This window comes from Amphibalanus amphitrite, unplaced genomic scaffold (assembly GCF_019059575.1).
Source record: "Amphibalanus amphitrite isolate SeventyFive unplaced genomic scaffold, NRLGWU_Aamphi_draft 001816F_arrow, whole genome shotgun sequence".
Taxonomy (NCBI): domain Eukaryota; kingdom Metazoa; phylum Arthropoda; class Thecostraca; order Balanomorpha; family Balanidae; genus Amphibalanus; species Amphibalanus amphitrite.
The window spans coordinates 3,942-16,859 of record NW_024883309.1 but is presented as its reverse complement, the minus strand read 5'-3'; the positions used below and the strand labels follow the sequence as shown (position 1 = coordinate 16,859).

At 48.9% G+C, this 12,918-nt stretch overlaps 1 protein-coding gene across 2 annotated transcripts; it reads left to right on the top strand.

Moving 5' to 3' along the window:
* Window positions 1–3,141: 3,141 nt before the first annotated feature.
* LOC122375316 (DNA polymerase subunit gamma-2, mitochondrial-like) lies at window positions 3,142–10,352 on the top strand. Of its 2 annotated transcripts, none has more exons than XM_043354627.1 (6): window positions 3,142–3,276; window positions 4,838–5,124; window positions 7,704–8,089; window positions 8,456–8,635; window positions 8,891–9,014; window positions 9,649–10,352. In XM_043354627.1, exons 2-6 carry the CDS (start codon window positions 4,899–4,901, stop codon window positions 9,816–9,818), a joined length of 1,086 nt encoding a protein of 361 aa, XP_043210562.1. In that variant the 5' UTR covers window positions 3,142–3,276; window positions 4,838–4,898; the 3' UTR covers window positions 9,819–10,352. The 2 variants fall into 2 exon arrangements, with proteins under 2 accessions (XP_043210562.1, XP_043210561.1); XM_043354626.1 differs by lacking the exon at window positions 3,142–3,276 and adding an exon at window positions 4,342–4,602.
* The last annotated feature ends 2,566 nt before the right edge of the window (window positions 10,353–12,918 follow it).

The following is a 12,918-nucleotide window of genomic DNA, read 5'->3' as shown; positions in this document are numbered from 1 at the left end:
CTATCAAAAGTTATTTGCGAAAAACTGTTAGATACCATTCGTGACCTAAGATGACCTCAGGGCATAAACAGGGGTCACGGACACCATTTTCTTGTTCAGTGTGTCTAAACCACTTGTAATTCGGTGTTTGGGAGTGTTTATAATGTCTTTCGTCCAAAAGAGGCGCATTTCAATTTTCTCCCATTGACTTACAATGGGGAGGTCGCAAAATTGACCTGACCTTAGGTCATCGATATCAAAATTCTGAGATATACATTTTGTACATGCTATTGCTCTTGGCAATCGCTGAAAGTTTCAAAGCGATCGGTCACTCGGTGTAGCTATGACAGACATTGAAACTTTTTATGAGGTGAGGTCACTTCAAGTGACCTGGTGACCTGACCTTGAATGACCTTGGTCTGAAATTTTTACAACATGTGTAGAATTGATGTATGATAAGGTGTACCAAAAACGGCGGCGCTCCGCGCCGCCGTTTTTGAGATATTCGCGAAAAACCACAAGGGGGGGTGTTCAAACACCCCCCCCCAGCAGGGCGCGGGTTAACTCTCACCCTATTGCATCTGTGGTCAGACCAAAGGGCCAAGGTGACGTGCGTTTTTTGCCAAACAAATTTGCTGAAATTGATAACGAAACTTCAAGTTTGACACCGTCGTATTCATCAATTGCCTAATAACGAATGCGGGTCAAGTTATAAGCCCATTAACCGTCGCCGGCCGGGAGGGGGGGGGGGGGGGCGTTGCAGCCCCTCACATTTGACGATAGCTGGGAACACGCCGGGGTTACAGAGGTTAAACTCGGAAAATTTCATCTTTGATTCAAACCGGATCTTGTGACATCAACAGTATTTTCACGTCAGGTCAGGTCCTGGCCTATGGAGTTATAAGTGAACCTCTGCACGGTCCTAAAACGTCGCAACTTCGCAACGCTCTCAGTTCCAGAAGAGCTTTCACAGGGAGATGAAACTTGCAGGACCCAGTCATACTCCATAGCTCCCACAGCTTATATGTCTCGAATTTTCCCTAAAGGTCACATGAGGTCAGGTCGCTCAAGTGACCTCACCATTAGGCAGGTAGGTCAACGAGAAAACACGGAAATTGTTATTTCTGTGCCGGAAATGATCTCAACCTAGCTTAAGCACATGTAATCTTGATTTCATGCACTACTTGCATTGCCCATTGCTTCACTTTTGAATCTTTGGCCTTGTGTGACGCCATTTATGACGTCATCAGGGTCATAGGAGTTTTTCGTCAATAACTCCCGACGAAATCGAGCTAGCGAGTTGTGAAAGCTACCAATGGACTCGAGAACACCTGCCGAATCGAATGATATGCGATATGACCTCCTTCGACCAACTTCGTGACCTAAGTGGCTCTGACCTGACCTTGACCCGAGGTCAACACACTCAACACCTTCAGTTGACCTCAGCCGAACAAGAAGTAAGCCATGCGACGTGCCTGAGCAACAGCAACACAATGGTTTCATTTCTCGGCTCTGCGACCATTTTTTGGTCGCAAAACAGCGCTTTTGATAGCTATTACAAAGCTCTTTCGATATGCTCTCAGATTAGACCACAGGTCAACGGTTTGGTCTACAGAGGGCGACAAGCTGCCGTTTTCTTTACACACGCATGACAAATTGGAGCATGGCAAAAAGCGCCCCATCCCATCTTTACCAAGACAAAGTCTAACAAATACTAAAAGCCTTACTTGCTGGCCCCTTACCGTAGCAGCCCCCCACCCCCTTCAATCCCGTCTCCGACATCGCCCGAACCTGTGGCAGAGTGGAGGCAGCGGCGACAGCCAGCCAGATTGACAGACCCACCGCCGGAGCGGTCAGAAGCACCGCCGACCGCATGCTGGCAGCAAGTGAGACTGCACGGGGGCCGCCACCGCGCCGCCTACAGACCTCTCTCGGGTAACCCCCGGGCGAAAGAAGGGGCGCAGCGGTGACCTGACCTGTTTATCTGTCGCTCTGAATGTCGAGAGGCCGCTAACGGTATTCATCGCCCACATACTCTTGACTGTTCAGCGTTGCAGCGGGGCCTTTTTGTCGCTGCTTTGCTTGGGTATCATGACGGATCGGCTCTTGCAGCCCATGTATAATAAAATCTTTGGGCGATCGTCCTGTAAGAGGTGAGCAAAACGGCGCCAGGATAACCTGAACGCACGCTGACCAGGAACGTTCGATCTGTCTGGTCCAAGATCAGTCGTCCACAGAAGCTACATAGACATGTTGATGTCTGATGTCCCGGACCGTATGCTTGCCTGCATCAGGGAGAAAGTGGGATGCAATGTAAGAAAAGCGCGCCTCTCATGCATTTGTTATTTTCATGAAAATTAAATGAAATGGACGCTGGAAAGGTGTGACATTATTTTTGGGACACCCTGTACATTCATTTAGGCCAGGTCGGGTCAGGTCAGCCACCAAAACTACATCGTAAACGTTCATCTGGTTGCTAAATGCTAAATTGGAATTCAGCTAGAAAAACTGGCCTACATGTAGAACTGGCCTACATTTTACATGTAGAAACATGTAAAACTCAAAAAGTGAACCGAGGTCACCAAACTCCAAAGGTCAATGACCTGACCTGACCTTCAGGTGACCTTGACACCCACCCTAATGAATGGGGGCAACATCATATCACGTGTTTGCCAACGCTTGAAACCACGAAAAGACTGCAAACGCGCTGCTAATGCGAGCCGACATACGCCGAATCGCGATTCCGGCTAAACATGGTCTCAAAAAGTGGTTTACATGTCAAAGGTCATTGGGGTCAGGGTCATGAAATTTTCAGGTTAGGTGTAAAATTGATTAACGCGAGGGTACTGAAAGTATGGTCGCGATCGGCCGCTTTTTACGCGCGTTATTTGCGAAAAACCGAGTGGGGTCCGTTCGACCCCCCCCCCCTATACGTGCGAGGGTTAACGCCCCTCCCCCCAGGTTACCTTCAAATTTCCCGCGTCCGGCTCCCGTTGTCCCCTCGTGCCTTCCTCCCCCCCCCCACTCCACCGCCTATAAATGCCGCGGCCTTTTGTATTGAAGTTTTTTTTCTCTATCATATACTAGGATAGTAGAAGCAGCTTCACATATGGTAGCACTAACCCTTTTCATTCCTGACGCAGAAGTTTCTTACTTTACATATTCATTGCTTAGCTTTGGTCACTATTTTGGAAGCAAGTGTGGAAGAATCGTCGAATTATGTGGCTAGTAATCACTTTGCGCAGTTTTCGGTACTCCTTTTGAACAGGAAAATCACAATGGGAATCCATGCATTGGGTGAGGTTTTCATTCGTGGAGGAAATTTCGGACGACGGTGAAAACCAGCCTGGGGCGATTTGATCAAGGTTCGTGAAATTTACACGTGACGTTTGGCATATTGGAGGCCCACAAAGGGGGAGAAGCGCCAAATGTCACGTGACTAATATGCCCTCCGGCGCCCTGTTTTCACCGGCGTCCCAAATTTCAAAGCAAGTCACTAATTACTACGGCATTAATCACTACTTAAATACCTGTTAGTCTACTAGTCAAAGTAGTCACAGTAGTGACTACTAGTCAAAGTAGTGACACGACGTGACCACCTGTTTGATAAGATTTCGCTGACCGCTGGGGATTTGAAGTTCTACTCCAACTCTGACTGTAGCATGGGCCTGGGCCCTGGGGTTTCGCTAACCTGTGGTAATTGTGAAAGGGTACGGTAAAACTTCAGTTTTTTACATTAAAGAAACACAATTTTGATGATCGTTTCTCCTTCTCGATGGCCAATTACATCAAAAACAGTTTCAAAACACTTAAGTTCGCACCACTTACCGAAATATAATAAAGAAATCACCCCACCTTTGATGCGCTACGCACACACTGCAGAGACGCAAAATGGCGACATTGTTTTGCCTCTGATGCGCCAGATATGTAATTTAAAAGAATTGGATGCGACTACTAAATACAATATCCTGAAACAAGAACTATTTTCATCCTAGGGGACACTGGGAAATCGGGGTTTTTGGGTGGGGGAGGGGGGGTTAGATTCAAACCAAATCTAACCTAACCTAACCTAACCTAACCTAACCTAACCTAACCTAACCTAACCTTACCTAACCTAGCCTAACCTAACCTAACCTAACCTAACCTAACCTAACCTAACCTAACCTAACCTAACCTAACCTACCACGTTTCCAGGGGTTTGTGCGCTAGGGACGAAAAGGAGTATATCTTAGGTAAGGGTAAATGGAAAAATGTTAGGTTAAAGAGTTCTGGAATAGGCTCCAGGCCGGCCTTCGGCCGGCCTGGAGACAATTCCAGAACTCTTTAACCTAACATTTTTCCATTTACCCTTACCTAAGATATCCCCTATTTGTGGCCAAGGCCACATCATTGGTTCGCGTCGCTAGCAAACACGTTTCTCAATCACCTTCACCCGAAAACCCCGATTTCCCAGTGTCCCCTAGGAGGAAAATAGTCTATTATCGGCATATTGTATTTAGTAGTCGTATCCAATTACTTAAGGTTACATATCTGGCGCATCAGAGGCAAAACAGCGTCGCCATTTTGCGTCGTGGCAGTTGACGTAGCGTGCTGACGATAGGGTGGTTTCTTTATTATATTTCGGTAAATGTTGCGAATCAAAGTGTTTTGAAGCTGTTTTTTATGTAATTGACCAAGGAGAAACAGTGAAGCATCATCAAAATTGTGCTACCTCAATGTAAAAAACTGAAGTATCGCCAAGGGTACCGATAGCAATATACATATAACAATATTTAACATGCATGGAATACAAAATTCCACATAATTGTACCAGATTTGGATGTTTCAGTTTATTTAACATTTTCCATTCATTTTACAGGAGTGAGGAGTCCAAGATAACACATTGAGGTGGGGCCTGCTCTGTCTGGATAACACCCATCATGCCTGTTGGATGGGACATTCTCCTCAGGCACCTGAGTCACCACAGCTACCTGAGCTGTGCCCCTGGGCCGGGCGCCCTTCCGACCCTGGGACCACTGGGGCGGCTACTCCTGCGGAACCTGACAGCACTATGGAGGAGGGATGTGGAGCTCGGACTGAATGTACCCGTGGTGCCCGCGGCTCTACCGGACAGATTGATCGGTGATCCTGCACAGTCACTGACAGGTGGGTGGGTTTAGGGAGTGGCGGAGGATTGAAATTAGGCCAGGCACTGGCAGTAGTGCCATGTCCTGTCAAGAAAGTGGAATCTGTAATGTACAGCAACAACCATGCACATTTTCACCTGTTTTGGTGATAATGTAACTTTGTAGCTGTTGTCTGTTGATGCTGTCTTGAGTGTCTGTTGATGTTGATTTTTTGCACTCTGAGCCATACCTTACCTTACCTTACCTTAGAAGTACACGGAATTTTGAGGCCAAGTAGCAGGCCTATTGGACCGGATCATTACTTTAAACTCGCTCTGTTTCTATTGATCGAAGACTGATGAATATTGGATGTTTTTCCAGTGGGAGTCGAGTCGGGACTTGAAGGCATTGACAGTAGGTGCGGATACAACAGAGGGAGGCAGGCCGTTCCAGCTGTTGATTGCTCTGACTCCCAGAAAGTTCCTCCTCGCTCTTGATCTTGATCTTGGCTTGTGGAGCTTCAAATGATGGCCTCGAGTAATCCTGGAGCTTGCCAATGGAAGGAGACCTGGGCGCACATCGAGGGAGCCCCGGAGTATCTGGAAGACCGTTATCATGTCTCCTCGTAGGCGTCGATACGTAAGTGAGGGCAGGTCCAACTCCCTGAGTCTCTGCGAGTATGGCTTGGGCCGTAGTTCACGGACCAGCTTGGTAGCACGTCTCTGGACTCTCTCTATCTTCTTTTGGTCTCCCTTCGATGGCGGTCCCCATATACTGTTACCATATTCCAGGTGAGGTCTTATCAAGGTCCTGAACAACACAGTAAGCATGTCTTTGCTAAGATTTCCAAACGATCTGCGGATGATTCCGAGGAGCTTGTTTGCTTTGGCCACAACCCTTGCTGTCTGAACATGAAACTTCATTGCACTGTCTATTGTCACGCCTAAGTCCTTTTCTTCGTCAACAGCAGTGAGGTTTGATTCAAACATTTTGTAGCTGACACAGGGGTTCCTGGGACCCATGTGGAGCACCTTGCATTTGTCCAAGTTGAGTGGGAGTCTCCAGCGTTGTGACCACTCAGCTACTTTGTCGATGTCTTCTTGAAGTCGAAGTCTATCACTGGGGGACTGAACAGGACCGAACAGCTTGGAGTCGTCCGCGAAAATCTTGATATGACTTTCAAGATGGTCAGGCATGTCATTGATGTATATGAGAAATAACAAAGGACCCAGTACGGAACCCTGAGGAACACCACTTTTCACCTTAGAGCTGCTTGACAAGGCGCCTTCGACCAGGACCTGCTGGGTGCGATCAGACAGGAATGCTTCGACCCATTTCAACACCCTTCCATCAACACCATAGTACTTCAGCTTAGAAAGAAGAAGACCATGTGGGACCGAATCAAATGCCTTGCTAAAGTCGAGGTAAATGGTGTCGACAGGCTGCCCAGAGTCTATTGCTCGCGTCCAGTCATCCATAGCTTCAAGGAGCTGGGTTGTACAGGACCTTGCAGGACGAAAACCATGCTGGTGAGGACTAAGCAGATTGAAGCTCGCTAGGTGAAACATGATCTTGTCCCTGACAACTGATTCCATGATCTTGCAAACGACTGAAGTTAAGCTGACTGGTCGGTAGTTCTTTGCATTTTCCCGGTCGCCTTTCTTGAAAATGGGAACTACTGTAGCGTGACGCCATGTTTTCGGAACGATCGACGTTTCCATGGACTTGTTGAACACCACAGCAAGAGGATGGGCAACCAATGGCGCCAACTCTTTCAAAACTCTGGGATGAACCCCATCTGGACCTGGTGCTGCTGACACATTGAGACTCTCGAGCTTGGACGTGACCTCAGCGGGGCTCACCGACATGTCACTGAGGATCTCATCAATTTGAGGGAGTCTCTCGATGCTCTGGGCTGGCGAGGCAATTGGTTCACTTGTGTAGATACTGCTGAAATGCTTGTTCAATATCTCAGCTTTCTCATGTGGTTCATATCTTGGTATACCTTGTTCGTCTATGATAAGGTCGATTCCAGACTTGGTTTTGAGGCGAGAGTTGGCGTACTTCCAAAAAGCTTTTGGGTTGTCCTTCAATTGAGATACTATGGATACTTCAAGTTGGGTTCTCAGCTTCCTCGTCATTTTTCTAAGGGCGTTCCGTGCAGCAGCATATCTAGCAAAGTCCTCTGGGCGTCTAGACTCCATGTATATGGCCCACAGATTTCGTTTCTTTTTACGCAGTCTCAAGGCTTCTTTGTTCATATACAAGTACCGTAGGTATTGTGTTATTAGTTGTCATAATTATCACACTATTTTCTATTTATGTAATTTATAGCATTTCTTTTCCACTGTAATTTATCCTCCTTATTGTCATGTTTTATTGTCATGTTGTTGTCCTGAGTCATGTATTAGAGATACTAATCTCTAGCATTGTCCAGCAAGTGAGTTTTGTCCAGCAGTGATTTCAGTCATGAGTTATCACCTCAACCTCTATGCCACAAATGACTCCACCTCATAGAATGTCATTGCTACTATCATTTGCACCGTTATCTGTGTTAGAGTTAGAGTTCTCAGCTGCATACTCTGCTGATCATCTCAATGGCTTCCCTCCACTCCACAGACTCACTCGCTGCCCTCCATGCAGCTCAGGCCTCTCTCCACCTCACACCGCCCTTTGGGGTCACCTTAGAGCGACCTGCCGCCGGACCGCTGACCCCGCCCGAGCAGCTGGAGGCCACGCCCCCTCCGGCCGACGCCCCGCCCACCGCCGGTGGTCATTTGTCTCTCGTGCTGGCCGTGCCCCCGGCCGACGCCCCGGATTGGCATCAAACACTACAGCGGCGCCGGCGTATATGGTGGCGGGATCTGGCGGACGATCCGGGTAACTACAGCCTCGCTCAGAGCTCACCAGATGACGCGCAGGTGCTGTTCGACAGGCGCCTGCCTGTGGAGCGGTTGAGGAGTCACGGACTGCATGCAATTGAGGGCGCTGGAGAGACACAGGAGGTGAGGAAGCAACCGTGAGAGATGTAGGTGCACTGAGGTAGCACGTGGTGGGAGGGCTAGGTGTTGAAAACAGACGTAGCATCTTGGTATTCCCTAAATAGGACACGTGAAAATACTCCAGTTTCAGCAAAGCCAGGCGGAAGAAGCTTGTATTATGTATTTTGAATATGAGTTTGTGTAGTTTATCTACAATATCTTCATGTTATATATGTTTATCTTTGAGCTACATTCAGTCACTCCAAAAGTTAATCATGGACCATATTGCATCCAGCATCCAGCTGCGTGATGTTCCCATAAACCGTTCCGGGTGTCTGTCTATGCCTAGTTCACGGTCTGAACCGACCTCCCCCCCCCCCCCCCCGGCAGGCACACGTGTTCACCTGTGAGCTGTGCCTCCAGTCGGCCCTGTACTCCGTCTGCGGAGACGCACTGGACGCTGGCGCGCTCCGCCTCCAGGAGCGTTTGGCGCCATACCGGCGCGCGGTTCCTTCGCGCCACGACTGGCCCGAGGAGCTGCGCGCGCTGGCGCTGCATATCAGCAACCAGGTATGGGACAGGGAATGTTGATGTTAGGCTGGAAAGGGGCGTGCCAGGGGTCCATGTGGATGGGGAGGGGTCGGGGAAGGGTAACGAGTAGAGCTCCGCTAGCTAAACTGTTCATCTAAGCATCCAATTCCAGGATTTTTCCCAGCTGTCAAACAGTGCTATGAAGTGTGAATTTTGACAGATCACTGCTACTTGCCTCCCTATGGCGTCGCTATTGTTACCATAGCGTTACCCTGTCGGCTCGGTTTTCCTCAGCTGCGGTCGTCGGGTGTTTCCGTGTTTCCGCTACCGGAGGAGATGCCGGCGGAAGGAGAGGAGGACCAGTCAAACTCTGAGGAGGCCCAGAGGGACGGAGAGAGGACTAACGCGTCCAGCACAGGTCAGTTGCTGGAGGATTGGATGGGTTTAGCTCAGGTCAGTGTGCGAGGGGTCGGATCTGTCCAGCACAGGTCAGTGGCTGGAGGATTGGACGGGCTTAGCACAGGAACGGACGAAAAATGTTATATTTCTCATCTATGGCTCAGGCCAATGTGTCAGCGGACTGATCAGCTGTCCAGCGCAGGTCATTGGATCTGGAACAGACGCGTACACACTGGGTCAAGGGCAGATGGCTTCAGCATTAGGTTAGGGACAAAACTGTCCAACACCGTTCAGCTCAGCTGTATTCAGCTGTCCAGCCTGGGGCGGTGTTGGACTGTTGGGTGTTGTTTGACGAAAATATGAGCCGTGTAGAATTACTCTTGATCTAATAGTTGTTGTTCCATCCTTAAACTAATGCTTCGTTGTGACTGCCACTTTCAATATTTGTATAATTGTATATGACATACTGATATTCCATGCTGGACGTTCGTAAGAGCTGCTCAGATTTGTTGATGTGCTGTAAAATTGTGGTGCATTCAATGACGATCAATTATGATATCTCTGTCTTCTGATAACGTGTCTGCGTATCTCCGCAGTGGAGCCCTGACTTATGGCTCCGGTGTTTCTCTGACCGTGTCTGTGTATCTCCGCAGTGGAGGAGCCGTGGCTGGCGGCGCCTCTCCGCTCTTCTGACGGCGCCGGTGTTCCTCTGACCGTTCTCCTCTCCGAGAGAACCCTCCAAGACGGCGTGTGCCGGCTCCGCTCCCGGGACACGTCACTCAGTCATCAGGTACACGTCAGTCAGATCACTGACGGTGGCTGATGTGACGTCAGTGTGCAGCTGTGTTGACGTCATGTGATGTTGATAGTGCAGTGTAGCTCTCTGACGTTTGCGGGATTAAAGGTGACTCATCGAATCATTGTAGGTATATTTTGCATTCACATCACATGTTTGTTAAAGAAGTGATCAACATCGTGACACCAAGCGTTGCGTTACTGTGTCTGCTAGGGTCTGCCAGTGCCAAGTACGATCATCTGTGATGCCAGTGATTGGAACTTGTTTCGTCGTATACTTTGGCTGTTGGAAGTTTTCGATGTGCCTTTTTGCGTGGCTCATACGATTTATCGAGTCCTGTTCCACGGGTCAGTTCGAGGCCAGTGGAATTTTCCGCCTCCCCAGTTGTATTTCAACGCTGAGGAGCTTGTAGACGAATTTGTAATGGTTTTGAACGGCTTTGTTGGAATCATTGCAAGTGATAAAGAGCCAGGCTAATATTTATCCAATACCCAATGTGAAATTAGGTATTTATTGGGAAAACATGTTTTTTTCAGTTTTTGCAATAAAAACGTAGCTGATTCCGGCTTCTTTGAATGCACAATGTCGTATATATTTGCGCCAAACGGATACAAAACACAAAACAGCTTTTTCTTCTACAACGGGTGCATACAGGCGTTGTCACTTGGGGCTAGTTAACTGGCACATAAGATAACTCGGAAAAGAGTAATCATAGCCCGTCCACAGGCTGTCTGTCACCACCAAAGTTGAACAGGCCGCAGTTTCCGCCGTAATAGTTCGGGTCGTCTTTAAATCCGAGACTGAAGATGTACGGAGAATAGATACCTCAGTCCAGAGGCCAGTTTTACCAACAGAAAAATAGCCGCCTGCTGGAATTTTCTGCCTAAAAACCGGTTCACATACGGAGCGTAAACGCGATGGGCACGTAAGTAGAAAGGGCTCTACCGTTTACGTTCCGTATGTGAAGCGGTCTTCAGGCAAAAAAAAAAAAAAATCCGGCAGGCGGCTATTTTTCTGTTGGTAAAACTGGCCTCAGATCCATGGAGCAGTGCTGCTGTTTCCGAGATAACCTGGTGTGGCCAAATTCGCCTCCCCACATCATGGCCCGAATTTGGCTGTGACCTCCATCCGGGCGAGGGATATTTAGGTATTAGGCAATGAGCTGCGTTCTGCATCGGTAGGTGCGCATTTTCTTATGTAGTAAAAGAGCGTCATGTGCATATGGCTAACGTACTACCAATTAACTACCAACGCACTGACGTAGTACCAGTAGTAACAACACGCCAACCATGACTTTCAAATAGATATCACTACTTTTCCGTTTGCACGTCGAGCATGACTTGTCAGTTTTGTTGATAAGGGGGCGCGTCACCTGTTTTATTCACACGGCTCATGGACTACTTTGGACGCATTTTCGTTCGCCCGTCCTCCGCTGTGATTATGATTTCCGACGGAGTGATGGCCGAAAATATAAATGTGGCGCACCAGAGACGAGATGCAGACTTCTGCGTCGGGATTAGAATCATCGCCCCGACGTTTTAGAACGCTGGTTCTCTCATAGCGGATCTCTCAAAGGCAGGTGAGAATCTCGGGCTTACTGGTCGGGGATATTTGAAATGACCGTAAAAGGGAGCCTTCATCGCTGTGCTGAATGTCTATGGTCCATAGGTACAGCTTTGTTTATGCTTACATTTGGGTTACAATTGATCGCTATAATTATCAACCAGGCATATATGTAGTATTTCTTACTGACCAATCGAGACAATGGAGTTAAAAACGGCACCAAACGGATACATGTCATTTCAATTTGCAACGTATCCCACAGGTAGGTACTCAGCAACGTCACAGCAGTCAGGAGTGACGTCACCGCCATCACGATGACGTGGACTCTGCGTCTGACGCTGATGGCCGCCGCCGTCTCCGCCATCACTGCAACCTGCCCCTCCTCGGAATGGAAGCAGTTCCGCGACACGTGCTACTGGGGGTCCACCTTCATCAGTCGCTTTGTTGACGTTGCACGTGCCTGCACCTTGCAGCACCCCGATGCAACAATGGTCTCCATCCATGACGCCGAACAGAACACGTTCCTTGGCGAGGAGGTGCTGGGAATTGACAACTCGGGTCGCCATATTGGCTGGATAGGTTTGACCAGATCTGACACCACCGCTCCCTGGGCCTGGTTGGACGGAAGTCCGTACGATTTCAGCCTCTGGTATCGGGATGACCCGGGTTATTATGATGGGACGTGCGCCGTGCTCAACTACAGTGACTGGGGGGTGTGGGCAGGGTATAACTGCAGCTCGAATTTTGTGCTTGAGTACTTCATATGCCAGGTACAGTCACCAGCAGTTGCTACCCATCACCCCCGGACGGCGGGGGAGCAAGCTACCACCGCCCCTGCGAGACTAGCGCCGCCATGCGCCAAGAAGTGGAAACACCACGTGACTGAGGCCACGTGAGGGCAGGGTCACGTGATAGAGGGGCGGAGCATAGTAGCTTTTGCGCCCGACACTAACTGAAATGCGGCGCTGTGATTGGGCGCCTTAACATGAATGAAGCCCCGGCGCCAGAATCAGCCGTTCGCCTTATATGGAAAGTGAGCCTTTGCGTTTCACTGTTCTGTATTGGTTTGAGAGCCACGGCATCATACGAATTGTGAGCCCCTTTGAACGGGTCACCGCCCGAGGCACTGAGGCGACGGCTGTGCCGGACAAATTCTAGCCTGGTGGGAGAGGTGGGCCAGGGAAAGTGCGATCGAGCAGCCACTGAGACGTGGATTGGTATTATCCAACCACGACAAACGATGTCAGCAGCCTCTTCTCGTGTCATAGACAGTGTCTATGACACGAAAAGCTAGACAGACAACGTGGGCAGTGCCCATCAAAAGCTACTAAACGATCCGGTTTAGAGATTGGCGAGGTAGCCAGACCAAATAAAAAGATTTTTATTCGATTTTGGTTGACAAATGACATACAAGCCCGCTGTGATGGACCAAAAAAGGAGCTGAACAGTTCATACAACTTCTAAAAAGCTCAACGGTTTAAAAATTCAAAAGTTAAATGTTAAAATTCAGCCTGCATGATTAAACTCTGGTCCGGCGCTGGCAGGAAGCTTATATTGCCGCTTG

Excerpts from the sequence above, each read along its gene's own strand:
- LOC122375316 (XM_043354627.1), top strand. The coding sequence starts at position 4,899 with ATGCCTGTTGGATGGGACATTCTCCTCAGGCACCTGAGTCACCACAGC. Across the intron at positions 5,125-7,703 it reads TCCTGCACAGTCACTGACAG|ACTCACTCGCTGCCCTCCAT; the intron begins GTGGGTGGGTTT and ends TCCACTCCACAG. Across the intron at positions 9,015-9,648 it reads GACTAACGCGTCCAGCACAG|TGGAGGAGCCGTGGCTGGCG; the intron begins GTCAGTTGCTGG and ends GTATCTCCGCAG.